The sequence below is a fragment of the Lithobates pipiens genome, unplaced genomic scaffold, assembly GCF_037356315.1.
Source record: "Lithobates pipiens isolate NorthernLeopardFrog02 unplaced genomic scaffold, aLitPip1_a1.2 Scaffold_51, whole genome shotgun sequence".
NCBI lineage: Eukaryota > Metazoa > Chordata > Amphibia > Anura > Ranidae > Lithobates > Lithobates pipiens.
Window position 1 is genome coordinate 2,790,807 of NW_027507874.1, and position 16,623 is coordinate 2,807,429.

The following is a 16,623-nucleotide window of genomic DNA, read 5'->3' on the forward strand; positions in this document are numbered from 1 at the left end:
GTACCTGGGCTCGCCGGGTTCGTCTGTTCTAGCCGGTCTGCAAGCTGACTTCCTGCATCTCCGCCATGGGGGTGCCTGGAGGTCTGTGCATCTGCCTGCTGGGAGCGGAACAGCTCCGGGATTGTGCGGCCGAGTTGCGATGCCGGATCTGCTGGTGCGCGGGTGAGAGAGGAGCTCCTGGAAACCATCCTTGCTGCGTGTGCTGTGTCTGTCCGCTGATTATGGCTAAAATGCGGCCCTGGTCACTGGAGTGCTCCTTCTACGTGTCCATCTTGGTCCGCCGCTAGGCCACGCCCCCGCCTTTCAAAAATTTGTGGCCATTTGAACACCACAATGGAAGGTCCCAGGAAGGAAGTATTTCTCACAGAATGGCATCCCAGAGCTATATGGCCATGTTCAGCGGCAAGTGAATGTATCTCTGGCACACAGTGTCGGTGCCAAGATACATCTGACCACAGACACGTGGTCTAGCAAACATATATTACTTTTACTGCCCACTGGGTGAACCTTCTGACAGCCGTCAAGCATGTAACCCGTGGCACCCATGTAGATTTGGTTTTACTGCCACGAATTGCATGCAGGCCTGCCTCTTCTTCTCCTCCTCCTCCATCCTTCTCCCTCTCCTCCTCGGCTGACTCCTCCTTTTCTGCTGCTAGCGTCTCTTCCTCTATGCCGCCCAAGCTCCCCAGAACCTATTTGACATGCCAGGTGAGACTTTGCCATGCTGTGCTGTGTCTGTTGTGCCTGGAAGCCAAAAGCCACACTGGCTCTGCACTCCTTTCAGCTTTGCATTCACAGGCAGATCAGTGGCTAACACCGCTCAATTGGAAAGTAGGTAAAGTGGTGTGTGACAACGGTGCCAATCTGCTTAGCGGATTGAAACGGGGCAAAAGTACGCCCGTGCCATGCATGGCACACATCTTAAACTTGGTCGTGCAGCGATTTGTTGTCAAATACCCTGGGGTCCAGTACATCTTGTGGCAGGCAAGGAAAATCTTGGCTCATTTGAAAAGATCTTACACGGCCATGGCTCGCCTTGCTGACATTCAGCGGCGACACAATCTGCCGGTCAGACGTCTTATTTGTGACTGCCCGACGCGATGGAACTTAACCTTCTATATGCTTGATAGGCTGCTCCAGCAGAAACATGCAGTTAACGACTACCTGTACGAACTCTGCGGCAGAACAGGTTCTGGGGAGCTGGGGTTTTTTCACCGCGCCAGTGGCTGCTCATGCGTGACGCATGCAGACTTCTGCGGCCATTTGATGTGATCACCAAACTGGTCAGTAGCAGCCATGGCGCCATCAGTGATATGGTACCTTATGACTTCTTTATGGAGCGTGCATTGCGTTGTGTCATTGATCAAGCTGTGGAGGAGCAGGAAGATGAGGAAGTTGCAATGCTGGATGAATTCCCAGGGGGGGGCTACTCTATCTCAGACAATTCAACAACAGGAGTCTGAAGAGGAGTCAGAGGAGGATGGTGCTGGGGCGGATGAGGAGGAGCAAGAAGAGCATGCTTTAAACCTTTCTGGGATCCCTGTTGTTGTGCATGGATAGGGAGAGGAAAACGAGGAGGACGACATTATCCTGGATGATGAGCAGGAGCCAGGCCACCACACCGCTTCCATTATAGTGCAAATGGGGGCCTTCATGCTCCAGTGTTTTAACAGGGACCCCCGTATAAAAAGCATAAGGGTCAAGAACCAATACTGGGTGGCAACGTACTTAGACCCCCGTTACAAATATAAAATGGCGGAAATGTTACCGAATACCTAATGTTATGGGCCATTCGCGCCAAATTCACCAAAAACGCAACCAGTTTGAAATTACTTTTTTTTTCCGTTAAATATCATTTTGTGCAGGGACTGTTCTAAACACGTGGCACTTCACAGACATACTATAGACACCCCCCAGGCACGATATTTAAAGGAATATTTGACTTTTTTTTCACTTTAATCGTCATTAAAATCAGTGTTCCAGCCAAAACTGCCATTTTTAAAAACATTTTAGGCATTGACCCATGTCCCCTGGGGCAGGAGCCAGGTCCCCAAACCCTTTTTAGGACAGTATCTTGCATATTAGCCATTAAAATTAGCACTTTTTATTTCAAACGTTCGACTCCCATAGACTTCAATGGGGTTCTAAAGTTCGTACAAATTTGCGGTCCGTTAAAAAGTTCTAGTGCGAACCGAACCGGGGGGTGTTCGGCTCATCCCTAGTCACAGAGCTTGGATTTGAATTGCCCGGGTAGCCGCCGTAACAAAGTCCCACCTCCTAGACGGGCTTCTATGATACACATCATATATACACTAAGACATTCAGACACGGGAATGATTGGGAATAAAATGGTTCGCAGATTTGGATTGGAGATCATTTGTAAATTCATTATGGTGATAAACACGTCCAATGATTTAGGAAGCATTTTTATTTAGGACTGTGTGCTGCCCGGGGTGATATTGTGATCAGATTTGTATGTATCTGATACTTCGTACATGTGAATTATAGTTCTTAATTAACAATAATAGTAATAAACATAAGTACACAGAATCAGCTCAACCCCCACCCTGTGTGTACATTGATCTGCTGTTGATTGAAATAGATACAAATAGACAAAGATTTGTCTGGGCTGATTGAGTAGATACAATGTTTTGTTTTTCTTGCTTCTTTCCTCCATTGTGTTGAGGGTTAAGAACTCCACGATCTTCTCTTCTTGTGATTTCATGTAAAGTAACAATGTAAGGCGGGAGATTGTGGAGGATCTTTTATTGTAACAATGTGTGAGTGCGGCATAAGTGTTATTCAGCTCTGCCACCTTGTGGTCATTCCTGGTAGAACACTGGGGTGTGTGTGCAGTACAAGGAGGTGAATAGGGGATGTATATACAGACAGAAAGTGGAGATGATCTCCGCGATAAATCTAGAATCAGGATGGGAATAGAAGGGAGGTTTATTCACCCCCTTCCTATAGAAATCAATGAAAAGTCTATAGAACAAGTATTTTCTGGGTTGAAAACCGAGAAAGATCTCAGAACACATTTCTTTGAAATTTTCATCAGAAAGACATTACTGGCTGATGAAGGAAACGCCCACAACTCTGATTGGCTCGGATTTCAAATTCCAGATTTCAAATTTGCAGCCTGAATAGTGAAGAACGTTACAGAGAAATAATCAGCCCTATTATACCGCCAAATCCGACACTGAGATCATCAGATGAGACATTTATCCGAGAGATATCATCGATGCTTTATTTTCATCAATTAGCCCGGAATAAATAGAAATGGAGTCCGAAGATTATTGAATAATATAAAACATTTCCATATGTTCTCTTTTATTCCAAGTCCTCAGAATTCAGAAAACTAAATGGGGAAATATAGACATATAATATATAAATATATAAATATATATATATATATATATATATATACACATTTCCTTCTCTGACTCTCTGTCTGATATATAATGTATACATATAGCAGATTGCACATATTTTGCGCTTCCTATACAAAGATCGATAAATATGACATTATTGGTAGAAATGGGTAATAATCATGACATGCCAGACAAATATGTACAATTAATCAATAAAGATAATGTTGTGCGTCTGATGGATCACATCAGTTTCCATTCAGCAATCTATTGAAAAGCTTCTAATTAAATGAGATTCTATACTGTGTAATAAATGACTAGACCCCGCCCATTCTCTTCCTGTCTCCCATCAGGTCCGCTCATCCTTAGGAAGGAGAGACGTCAGAAGCAATGTGTTTCTTTGTTTCCTTTTCAAAATGATGTTTTATAAATATAGAATTACTATGAACAATTGAAACGGCTGATTGTTTTTCTGTTATGAAGCGTTAAATCGTCGTGTTCTCCGTGTAATCTCCAGGTATAAATAGAAAATAATTTAGAATAAAGAAGAAATTCATCTTCTGGAAATGTATTGCTGCTGCATTAATGTATCTGAATACAACAGAATATTTAGGAGCCTGATAAAGGAATGACATTGTCTATTATTTTGTAATGGATGGGTGTGACTCCGCCTCTTTCCCAGGAAGGTTTCCATCAGGTCCGCTCAGGCTGTATATAAGGAGGGCAGGCAGACGGCTGAGCTCAGTTCCTATTTGCGCAGGAAATAGTCGTCATGTCTGGTCGCGGTAAAGGAGGGAAGGGTCTGGGGAAAGGAGGCGCCAAGCGGCACAGGAAGGTGCTCCGGGACAACATCCAGGGCATCACCAAACCCGCCATCCGACGTTTGGCCCGCAGAGGGGGTGTCAAGCGCATCTCCGGACTCATCTATGAGGAGACCCGCGGAGTGCTGAAGGTTTTCCTGGAGAATGTCATCCGCGATGCCGTCACCTACACCGAGCACGCCAAGAGGAAGACCGTCACCGCCATGGATTTCGTCTATGCTCTCAAACGCCAGGGGCGCACTCTCTACGGATTCGGAGGCTAAACCCTCATAGACACCTACCTACTTCACCTACACAAAGGTCCTTCTCAGGGCCACCCACCTTCTCGTACAAAGAGCTACATACCGCTGTTTACGTTATTAGTAGAAGTAAATGAAATCTAAATGACGCGTCGTACACACTTCTGTAGCGGGAGGGTTTGTTCTGGGGGTTGGCCACGTGACATTCGCCCTGTATAGGCGATCTAAGTGTGATCACACTGTAGGAGATGAAAGGGGTGATTGCTTTTAATTGGCCTATTAAAGATTCGAATCAAACAGCCTTTTTGGTTGGTTGGGAAACGTCCAGAACTGGGATCGGATCAGCTTTAGTTGGACTTTTCTCCCCTAAGTCTAAAGCCCCATACACACGATTCGATTTTCTGCAGATTTTTCTCTTCAGATTTACCGAAACCACGCAGTGTAAGGGCCTGCCTGATTGTTTACAAATTGAAACTTGAGGTTTAATCTCTTATTATATGGTTTTGACAAACAATCGAATAGCGTGTATGGGTCCTAAGAACGTTCCATCCAGAGAACCAGATCTATTGTAGCGCCAAATCTCAGCAGGAAACGGATGGAGGATTTCTGTACAATTATCATCGGATTCGATCATTTGTTAGGGTGGAAGAAGTTTTCATATTTCATCCGGAGTACAGATTGTACAGTCTTGAAGATCAACTCTCTACCCAATTGGATACAACATTGGATAGATCATTTTGTTGTGTTCTTACGACTCTTTAGTAAAGCAGATCGCACGTGTACCTGGAGATTACATGGAAAACATGAATCTTTAACACTCCCTAACACCAGTTCCACTATTTCTAAAGATTATTTTGAAAAGGAAACAAAGAAATGCATTTAATTCCTACATCTCTCCTTCCTGGGTGTAAAGCTGAGCGGAGATGAGAAGGGCGGCTCTATTCATTTTAGAAGCTTTTAAATATTTTGCTGAATGGAAACCGATGTAATTCATCAGAAGCGCAATATTGTCTGTATTGATTCATAGTACATATTTGTATCTTTTTTCTTTCTTTTTCAGTTACATAATCCTATGCAGATCTGATTATGTATTTTATTGTACATAATTTTATGTATCTGGCAGTGTCATGATTTCTACCAGTCCATTCACATTATATATATGGGGGAAATCTGTTACTGCTACATCTGATAGAGGCCAATCCCATGATCCTATACAGATCTCATGACAAACCTATTCTTCCAATTCTTTTTCGGAGAGAAAACAAATCACCAGTTACTATTATTAATATTTATGAAAGATTACTAAAGAAAGGGGGGGGGGGGGTCATTTATGTTTCTAAGATAAAACCATTCAGTACTTTGTAGATAATTACTTAGAAACATTGTTAATATTTTGCTGATTTCTCGTTACAGTGGATACCGATCTGTTTGTTTTATTGATTCATTGTACATATGTATCTGGGAGTGTCATGTTTTCTACCAGTCCTTTCACTTTTTAGAACTCGAGAACATTTTTACATCATTCAACAATCTTCTGAATCGATTTCTATTCCAGACTAATCGATGAATCAGTTTGGGAACAAAGCGCTGATGATATTTCTCAGATAATTGTCTCATCTGATGGTCTCAGTGTCGGATTTGGCGGTATAAATGGGCTGATTATTTGTCTGTAACGTTCTAAAGAATTCTGGCGGGCAAATTTGTATGTAGCAGTTTGAAATATGAGCCAATCAGAACTGTCGGCGATTCCTTCATGAGCCAATGTTTTTGATGAAGAATCCAAAGAAATGTGTTCTGTTCTTTCTCCGTTTTCAGCCCAGAAAATGCTTGTTCTGTAGACTTTTCATTGATCTCTATAGAAAACATTCTCTAGGATTCTGTAACACAAACCCCGGGAAATATAATATATCAGCGCGTTTATCAAGTGTCTGGAATGTTCCCCGGAAGAATTGAAATTTTGTTTCATTACATTTCTGTGTCAGGTTAGCCGATCTGAGATGATTGTGAGGTTCTATTTAAAATGAAGTGAAATCCGTTCCATACCCCGCCCGGCATAATAGGAACATTCTGAGATCTGTGTTCCCGATCAGTCGGAGGATGATTGTTTTACTACAATTTCTGATATGTAATAGATTCAGCAGAACCAATGTTTGAAGGACAATGCCGATCAGTCCCTATAAGAGGACCAGGTCCTCCAATAATACATTGCAGGCTCTTTATATGTAGTGATTGTCCTCCCTGTACAGATCTCCTGTACTAGAAGTGTGAATAAATAAGAATGTATTTCCCGTGTAAAGCTATGCAGACAATTGAGGGCTGATTGCATGTGATGTGGTAGACACAATGAGGGGTGTGTGGGGGGCTCTTTGTAGAGAGATGTGGGGGGCTCTGAGAAGAGCCTTTGTGTTGTAGAAATGAATGGATTTGGGAGTAGAAAGGAGTTGTCGGGATTACTTGGATTTGGCGGCGGCCTTGTGGCTCTCGGTCTTCTTGGGCAGCAGCACGGCCTGGATGTTGGGCAGGACTCCTCCCTGGGCGATGGTGACGCCGCCCAGCAGCTTGTTGAGCTCCTCGTCGTTGCGGACGGCCAGCTGGAGGTGTCGGGGGATGATGCGGGTCTTCTTGTTGTCGCGGGCGGCGTTGCCGGCCAGCTCCAGGATCTCAGCCGTGAGATACTCGAGGACGGCGGCCAGATAGACGGGAGCTCCGGCCCCGACCCGCTCCGCATAGTTGCCCTTCCTGAGCAGACGGTGAACACGACCAACTGGGAACTGCAGACCAGCCCGGGATGATCGGGTCTTGGCCTTAGCCCGAACCTTGCCTCCTTGTTTTCCACGGCCAGACATTGTGAGATTCTTCTGTTACTCTGCTAAAGATCGCTCATTTCTGCAGCTTCCTTGTGTTTATACAGTCAATGCTCTGACATCACACACTGTGGTTGGTTAATTTCCAAGCCAGCCAATTATGTTCTGACTTGTTTCTACACCAATCAGTAAACGAGCAAGGGAAGCAAAACACTCCTCCCCACCACATGACTGAATCCTCCAATAGAAGAGTGAGGAGGGAGGAGACTTCATTTGCATAGGACGCCTATAAAAGCAGCACATGAGGGCGGCTCCAGCACACATTCCCTCCACACAGCGGAGATCACATTAACCCTTATCATGCCTGAACCAGCCAAGTCCGCCCCGGCGCCCAAGAAGGGCTCCAAGAAAGCCGTGACCAAGAGCCAGAAGAAGGACGGCAAGAAGCGGAGGAAGAGCAGGAAGGAGAGTTATGCCATCTACGTGTACAAGGTGCTCAAGCAGGTCCACCCCGACACCGGCATCTCGTCCAAGGCCATGGGCATCATGAACTCCTTCGTCAATGACATCTTCGAGCGCATCGCCGGCGAATCTTCCCGCCTGGCTCATTACAACAAGCGCCGCACCATCACCTCCCGGGAGATCCAGACCGCCGTCCGCCTCCTCCTGCCCGGAGAGCTGGCCAAGCACGCCGTCTCCGAGGGCACCAAGGCCGTCACCAAGTACACCAGCGCCAAGTAATCCCCCATCCCCCCATCATCATCCCAACACAAGACACAAAGGCTCTTCTAAGAGCCGCCCACCATTTCCATCAATGAGCTCTCATCACATTTTATTGAAATTAGAAATACATTAAGTGTACAATTGTCATAATCTGTTTGTTCTACAATCTGATGAGGAAATTGTACATTTGAAGCTTTATTCTAATTAGAAATCCCTTTATGCTGGATTTTTTTTTCTCCTAGACCCAAATCTACAATCCATATTGGAGGATCTGATTTGTACATCAATGTTGTCGGCTAATGTGGGAACAAACCATCCAATCACATTGTATCTCTTCCCCGATCTCCGTATATTAGTATATATTTTTTTTTATATATATCTCCACTAGGTGTCAGAGTTGCTCCTCAGAATACATGGGAGCTTTTTTTTTTTTTTTTTTCCGTAAATTGAAAGTGAATATTTATGTATATATAAGGATGACACACAATCTTATATACGTTTAGTTTGTGTTTTTTGATTTGTATAAGACTGCACAAATCATGCCAATGTCTGCAGACATATACATGGGGGATGCTTACATATTCAAAATAGTTTAGAGATCATCTGCTTAGAATTATTACTTATTCATCCTATTTTGTTTGATTTAATTTTGTCATACAGCACTTTTCTATGGGAGCTCAACCATAGATGTGGGGGAAGAGGCGGTTTAGATCATCAGCTGGGCAAACATTGGCTTCCCTGGTCTCTATCTCTCTATATAGGTGTGTAAGAGTATTTTCTCTAATAAAGGGTATTCCGTAAATTTCAGGTGCCTCAGATTACAATATACAGATTGGAAAGTGGAGGTTACAGGGAATATTGTCCCCTCCTTGTCATCTAATTTACTGAGATATGGGCAAACATAAACCAATCTCCATGTTTCTAATTCTTACACTGAGGAGTCTCTAATCTTTGATTATAAAAACATTTCTTTACATTATAAACTCCATGAGCAGAATTCTATTCCTTGTTTATTGAACTATATTGTGATTGTACTGCCACCATTTTTTTTATTGTAAAGAGCTGTGTAAACTGTATGATGGTAATATTATTAATAATAGTGTTAAAGTTGTGCACACCAGTGCCAAGTAAATCCCCAACAGGACACAAAGGTGTTGATTTACTAAAATTGGAGAGTGCAAAATCTGCTGCAGCTCTGCATAGAAACCAATCAGATTCCAGGTTTTATTGTCACAGCTTCATTGAATACGCTGAAGTTAGAAGCTGATTGGTTTCTATGCACAGCTGCACCAAATCTTGCACTCTCCAGTTTTAGTAAATCAACCCCAAAGGCTCTTGTAGAAGCCACTCACATACACCATATCAGAGCTGTGATTTCATTGTAAAGTTGACATGATGAAAATATCATGAGAAATATGCTTCAAATAATGTTTTGAGTGAATTTTCTGACAAAACCTCCGTGCAAAGTAATCGGATTAATAATGCAATCTAGATGTCACCCTGTGTTCATTCCCTCAAATTCTCCGGTATGACTTCTACTTCTGTTATCAAACACCACGTTGTAATCTCCTATTTTTCTATGAAGCTCAAGTTATCTTCTTATTCTCATGTAGAAGTTTTATGATTTCTATCACCTGGCTCGGGCAAAATTGAACTTTCCTAAATAGTAGGATGCATAATGAGTATAAACAAGTTTGATTTTTAAATAGGAAAAGCTTGGCTTCTTATTCAGAATTTCCCATTGTAATGCATGGGTGACAGGGTGCCATATTTTAGGATTTCTATCACTTGGCTCAGGCCAAATTGAACATCAACTAATAGTAGGATGCCCAATGAGTACCAAACAAGTGGAATTTGGGTGAGCCAAGTTGGTTTTTATATAGGAATAGTTTGGCTTCTTATTCAGAATTTCCCATTGAAATGCATGGCGGTCATGGTGCCACGTATGGTGCCATATTTTAGGATTTCTATCATTTGGTTTTCCTATATAGTAGGATAATTAAGTAGGTGTGTGGCGCTACCTTAACTGCTTAAGCACCGCCTCCTGCACCTTTACGTCAGCAGAATGTCATGGCTGGGCACAAGCACGTACAGGTATGTTGCTCTTTAAGTGCCCAGCCATGGGTCGCGAGCGCACTGCTAGCGGCACGCTCGCAACCCGGTCCTGAGCTCCTTTGCCGCGGGACCAGTGAACCCAATTGCTGCTGGTGTCCCGTGATCGGGTGACAGAGCTGAAGAACGAGGAGAGGTAAGTGTAAACAAACCTCTCCTTGTGCTTCCTACTGAGCCTGTCACTGATCGTCTGTTCCCTGCTGTATAAATGACAATGGTCCCAAAAATGTCTCAAAAGTGTCTGATCTGTCCACCATAATGTCGCAGTCACAATAAAAATCACTGATCGCCGCCGTTACTAGTAAAAAAAAAAAAAATATGAATAAAAATGCTATAAAACTATCCAATATTTTGTAAACGCTATAACTTTTGCGCAAACCAATCAATAATCGCTAATTGAGTTTTTTTTTTTTTAGAGAGTAAGTTAAGCGCCTAACCAGACCACAGTTCCATGCCTGACAGAAGAGACAGTGCCCCCTGTGGCCAGGCTGAACAACTTACAGTCCAGTCAGACTAATGCTGAGGCCCAATTTAGATAATTACACCCAAACTAAACTGCAGTTTAGGCAACTTTAATTTTAGAAAAAACGCATAGCGTGTGCTCTTCAGGAGCCGCTGCTACACTACTCTCCTTGGGGCACCCAAAGGTGTCCCAGGCTGCTAAAGTGTTTGGGTTTGGCTTGAAGAAAAGGTAGAAACACTAGAAACCCCTGTCATACTCGCCCACTGAGTTCAATGTGACCACACCGCAAGCGGCTTGCAGTTGCGGCTCGGCCCCTCAATGTAAAATTGACATTCAGGTATTAAACCCAAAAGCAAACATTTATTATATTACAGCTTACCGATTCTTAGATGTGATGGCTGCATTTGTTTCCTTTTTTTTTAGGCTTCCTTTCTTCTATTTTCATTTTATGATCCAGCCAGTAAGTCTGTTGTTTTTCAAAAGTACAAGCTCTCCAGCAGAAAGTATCAGTTTACATGTGTGAGACAAAGCACTTAAAGTGGTTGTATACTCTTTTTTTTTACTTTAACCTACAGGAAAGCCTATAATAAGGCTTACCTGTAGGTAAAAAAAATATCTCCTAAACCTGTACGGTTTAGGAGATATTCCCCTCGGTATGCGCCGCTGACTGCAGCGGCGCATGCGCACAAGAGGATTCTTGGCTGAAAATCCGGCAGTGGCCGACCGGCCGGAAAGAAATCTCCCACGTGCATGCGCGGGAGTGACGATATCGCGGCTCCGGCCACTCACAGCGCCGGAGCCGGAAGAAATGCAGAGGGAACATGTCAGCTCCCTCGGCGTGGATCGGGCAAGATGTCGGGGCCTCATTCTAAGGTAAGTATTTCATAATGAGCTTGTATGCGGTGCATACTAGCTCATTATGCCTTTTGCTTTGCAGGTGGTTAAAAAAAAAAAAAACATTAGCGGGTTTACTACCGCTTTAAAGAGGGAGTCCACCCGAAAAAAATACAGCTGCTGACTTTTAATAAATGGGCACTTACCTTTCCTGGAGTCCAGCAATGTCAGCAGCCGAGGCCGATCGATGGCTCGGCTCTCGGCTTCTGCTGCCGCCATTCTCGGTGAGGGAATCAGGAAGTGAAGCGTTGCGGCTTCACTTCCCGGTTCCCTACTGCGCATGCGTGATTCACGCAGTGCAATGGGAATGGTCCGCGCTGTCACTGGGACCCGTGTGTGTCCCAGCAGACAGTGTGGCGGGACAGAAAGAGGAATAGACTCCTGTGGGAGTCTATGCACGGAAGTGGGTGCAAATACCTGTCTTAGACAGGTATCTGCACTCCCCTCCCCCCTGAAAGGTGCCAACTGTGGCACCGAAAGGGGGGAGGGTTCCGATGAGCGGAAGTCTCACTTTAGGGTGGAACTCCGCTTTAACACTGGCAGGGGTGATTAAAATGATTGACTTCTATTTTTTCATGTAAAACCTTTATCCCAAAAGGCAAATAAAACGGCTGTAACTGATTATAAGGTGTGAGCTGGAGTTTGGCTTCAGTCAGGGGCGGACTGACAACTAATGGGGCCCCCGGGCAATAGTAGATTATGGGGCCCCTGGACAATAGGAGAAGATTATGGCGCCCCTGGGCAATGGGAGATTATGAGGCCCCCAGGCAATAGATTATGGGACCATACAGTATACAAACACATACAGTATACAGACACACAATACACACACACACACACAGAATACACATACACACACGGAAAAGGTACTGGAGAGGCGGGGTAGCTATAATCTTGGGATTTAAAAAAAAAAAAGATTTTTACATACTGTCCCTGGTTTTATTGAGGCTGGCAACCCTGATGGGGCCCCTTAGTGGCATGGGGCCCTCGGGCAGTGCCCGAGGGCCCGAATAGTCAGTCCGCCCCTGGCTTCAGTTTGTTAGTGTATTTAAATCAGCTAGTCCATCTAACACTCCCTTCTCCCCAGACTGACCATGCTGCTGTCTGATGTGCCAGAAGGGAACCAAGTGGCACTGAGGCCTTGAAAACTTACAAAAAAGAAGGGGTTACTAAACTACACAAATTCTTGTTGATCTGGTATAGGGATGAGCCGAACACCCCCCTGTTCGGTTCGCACCAGAACCTGCGAACAGACCTAAACTTCGTGTGAACTTTAGAACCCTATTAAAGTCTATGGGACTCGAACGTTCACAATCTAAAGTGCTCATTTTAAAGGGTAATATGCAAGTTACTGTCCTAAAAAGTGTTTGGGGACCCGGGTCCTGCCCCAGGGGACATGGATCAATGCAAAAAAAAAGTTTTAAAAATGGCCGTTTTTTCAGGAGCAGTGATTTTAATAATGATTAAAGTGAAACAATAAAAGTGTAATATTCCTTTAAATTTCATAGCTGGGGGGTATCTATAGTATGCCTGTGAAGGGGCGCATGTTTCTGGTGCTTAGAACTGTCCCTGCAAGTGTCATTTGTGCAGGAAAAAAAGTCTTTTAAAATCACTTGCGGCTAAATTGTCGGCTCCCCGTAATACAGAGAACACTCAATGAGTGTTCTCTGTATTGGCCGACAATTCATTCATTCATTGATAAAAAAAAAAAAAAAGCGTGGGGGTTCCCCTAAATTCAATTACCAGGCCCTTCAGGTCTGACATGGATATTAAGGGGAACCCCGTGTCAAATTAAAAAAAAATTGACGTGGGGGTCCCCCTAAATATCCATACCAGACCCTTCAGGTCTGATATGGATATTAAGGGCAACCCTGCATCAAATTTAAAAAAAAAATAGACGTGGGGGTCCCCCTAAAAATCCATACCAGACCCTTTATCCGAGCACGCAACCTGGCAGGCCGCAGGAAAAGAGGGGGGGGACCAGAGAGCGCCCCCCCCCTCCTGAACCGTACCAGACCACATACCCTCAACATTGGGAGGATGCTTTGGGGGTCTGTGACCCCTCAAAACACCTTGTCCCCATGTTGATGAGGACAAGGGCCTCATCCTCACAACCCTGGCCGGTGGTTGTGAGGGTCTGCGGGCGGGGGGCTTATCAGAATCTGGAAGCCCCCTTTAACAAGGGGACCCCCAGATCCCGCCCCCCCCCTGTTTGAAATGGTAAGGGGATACAAAAGTACCCCTACCATTTCACACAGAAAGTGTAAAAATGGTTAAATAAGACAAACACACTTTTGAAAAATTCCTTTATTAAAAATAAAAAAAAGATTCCAGCGGTGCTAATCCACTCTTGCTATCCAGCAACGAATCTCCGGGGTCCAGCGATGGATGATCATATCCAGCGACAGGGGATTTCTCAGTCCAGCGCTGTCCATACATCCGTCTTCTGTCTCCACTCCGGAGGCACTGCGGAGATCCCAGCGCTGACGTTTCTTATATTAGAAGGGCGGGGCCACCTGTCACCTGACCCCGCCCCTCTGACGCTGGAGAGGGAAGCCAGGGGTTCCCCAGTGACGTGTGGGTGACCCCGCCCCCTCTGATGTAACGCAGGTTTCCGTTACATCAGAGGGGGCGGGGTCACCCATACGTCACTGGCGAACCCCTGGCTCCCTTCACCAGCGTCAGAGGGGGCGGGGTCAGGTGACGGGTGACTTTTTAGGACAGTAACTTGCATATTACCCATAGACTTGTACAGGGTGTTCCGGCTTTTCGAATTTGCTGCGAACAGCCCAAATTGTTCACTGTTCGCTGAACAGGCGAACAGGCAATGTTCGAGTCGAACTCGAAGCTCATCCCTAATCTGGTACTGTACAAGAACAACTTTTGTGTTTGTCCTTTCAGTTAATTTTAGATGAAAGCTGATTATCGCATTTTTTTATTTTATTTTTTTTGTAGTAAACACCATGGGATTATAAAAGACCTAGGACATATTTGGGTGCTCCAAAGAGAGTAGTAATGTGGCAAAAAGTGGGTGTGGCCAAATTGCTCTTGCTGACATCATCGCCCCACCCTTCAGTGATGCCAAACCTGCCCTTGGACAGCCGCCCGCAGCTCCTGGACGGCAACAGATTTGTGAGTGACTTATCTCGGTTACTTGGGGAGCCACAGCCCAGTCTCAATAATGTGTCCGGGTTTCTGGCAGACTGAAACCAGGACACATGATTCAAACCCCGGACTGTCCGGGTAAAACCTGGACAGGTGGCAACCCCAGTCACATGGCTGTTGGGTGCAGACTTTACTATGGCTGTACAATCTGTAAACACAGTACAGTTATAATAAAGTCTGCACGGGGGACAGATGCAGCATCAGACCAATGCTGCATAAACCTAGGTAAGAATGAGTCTGTAAAAAAAAAAAAACATAACTTGTGCAGCGCACTGCATGGGTATTGTGCCTACGCTCTGACAATGGAAATAAAGTCCTACTTCGCCTGTCATCTCCTGGGCTCCATCAGGTCACCAGAGGGTGGCCTGATGGGGCCCAGACATTTATACACTCTGGTAAGCAACTTGGAGTGGGGTGGAATTTGAAGTCCTTCTATTTATTTAAGCAGAAATTTACTTTAACCACTTCCGGACCAGCCGCCGCAGTTATACACGAGCTGTCGTAGCTGTATATCGGCTCTTTAAGACGCCTCCAGTGGCGCACGCACGGCCGAAACGTGTCCCCGGAGCCGATGCGAGTGCCCAGCGGGCGCAATCACCTCCAGGCACCCGCCATCTCTCGTGACAGAACAAGAACGGGGATGTGTGTGTGTAAACACATAAATCCCAGTTCTCTCAGGGGAGAGGAGAGAGATTGTGTGTCATACTAAGTATGAACACCAATCTCTCTCCTCCCCTAGTCAGTCCCACCCCCCCCCCCCCCTACAGTTAGAACATACTTAGGACACACAGTTAGCCCCTTGATTGCCCCCTAGTGTTAACCCCTTCCCTGCCAGTGTCATTTATACAGTAATCAGTGCCTTTTTATAGCATTGATCGCTGTATAAATGTCACTGTCTTAAAAATGTGTCCGCCGCAATATTGCAGTCCCGATAAAAATCGCTGATCGTTACCATTACTAGTAAAAATAATAATAATAAAAATGCCATAAATCTATCCCCTATTTTGTAGACACTATAACTTTTGTGCAAAGCAATCAATATAGGCTTGAGATTTTTTTTTTTCACCAAAAATATGTAAAAGAATACATATCAGCCTAAACTGAGGAAAACATTTGGGATATTTATTAGAGCAAAAAGTAAAAGATATTGTGTTTTTTTTTTTAAATTGTCACACCCACAGAATTGATCAAATATCACAAAAAGAAAGCTCTATTCGTGGAAAAAAAAAGGACATAAATTTTGTTTGGGTACATTGTCATACGACCACGCAATTCTCAATTAAAGCGTTGCAGTGCAGTATCGCAAAAAAATGGCCTGGTCATTGAGCAGCCATATCTTCCGGGGCTGAAGTGGTTAAAGCTTCCCAGGCCCCTAGTTGAGCTCATGGGGCCTGGTACAGCAGGGCCGGTTGTACCGCCCTATCAGCGGCCCTAGTTGCCATACCCTTCTCATTGCTTTCATGCACATAATGCTAGCCCTTATAACCTCTGCACATCTCCCCTGTACTTACTGTTTGCTGTCATATCCTCCATGCTCTTCTCTATCGCTTACTGTCTGCTCTCATACCCCCTTCACTCCCATACTGCCCATTGTTAGAACATCCACACTCTTCTCCTGCACAAAATGCCTACTGACATACCCGCCACACTCTCTTTCACCACATGCTGCCTGGTGTCGTACCCTATGCCCCTTCTGTGCCTACTTTCCATTGCCATACCCTCTGCAATCCTCCTGTCCTGTACACACTGCCTGGCAGGACTGATTGTTCATTTACAATAGTAGAAGATCACTCAGTTCTGTGTGTCTATCTGCCACTGGTTATACACATACAGAGCCTTGGTCAATGGATCACACAACCCCCACAGCTCTGAGTAATCTTTCACTTTTGTGAATAAACAAGAAGTGCTGTCAGGACCAGTGCCATGTATGACACAGACCTAGAGCACTCTGTGTTCATTCATAAAAGCCAATGACCATTCAGCACTACAGGAGTGTAATCCATAAGTCTAGGCTGTATATGTTTAGAAGCAGAT

At 44.7% G+C, this 16,623-nt stretch overlaps 4 protein-coding genes across 4 annotated transcripts in view; 3 read left to right on the forward strand and 1 right to left on the reverse strand.

Annotated features, from left to right (window-relative positions):
- LOC143957110 (uncharacterized) overlaps positions 1-16,623 on the forward strand; it is a 497,982-nt gene that overhangs the window by 353,046 nt on the left and 128,313 nt on the right. The gene's annotated exons all lie outside the window — the stretch shown is intronic.
- LOC143957175 (histone H4-like) lies at positions 4,109-4,467 on the forward strand. Its single transcript, XM_077467327.1, has one exon. It carries the CDS (start codon positions 4,141-4,143, stop codon positions 4,450-4,452), a length of 312 nt encoding a protein of 103 aa, XP_077323453.1. The 5' UTR covers positions 4,109-4,140; the 3' UTR covers positions 4,453-4,467.
- LOC143957159 (histone H2A.J) lies at positions 6,808-7,298 on the reverse strand. The gene has a single exon (XM_077467313.1). It carries the CDS (start codon positions 7,272-7,274, stop codon positions 6,879-6,881), a length of 396 nt encoding a protein of 131 aa, XP_077323439.1. The 5' UTR covers positions 7,275-7,298; the 3' UTR covers positions 6,808-6,878.
- LOC143957160 (histone H2B 1.1-like) lies at positions 7,516-8,062 on the forward strand. The gene has a single exon (XM_077467314.1). It carries the CDS (start codon positions 7,593-7,595, stop codon positions 7,971-7,973), a length of 381 nt encoding a protein of 126 aa, XP_077323440.1. The 5' UTR covers positions 7,516-7,592; the 3' UTR covers positions 7,974-8,062.

What these genes read in the sequence shown, in the direction of transcription:
- LOC143957175 (XM_077467327.1), top strand. Translation starts at nt 4,141, where the DNA reads ATGTCTGGTCGCGGTAAAGGAGGGAAGGGTCTGGGGAAAGGAGGCGCC.
- LOC143957160 (XM_077467314.1), top strand. Translation starts at nt 7,593, where the DNA reads ATGCCTGAACCAGCCAAGTCCGCCCCGGCGCCCAAGAAGGGCTCCAAG.
- LOC143957159 (XM_077467313.1), bottom strand. Translation starts at nt 7,274, where the DNA reads ATGTCTGGCCGTGGAAAACAAGGAGGCAAGGTTCGGGCTAAGGCCAAG.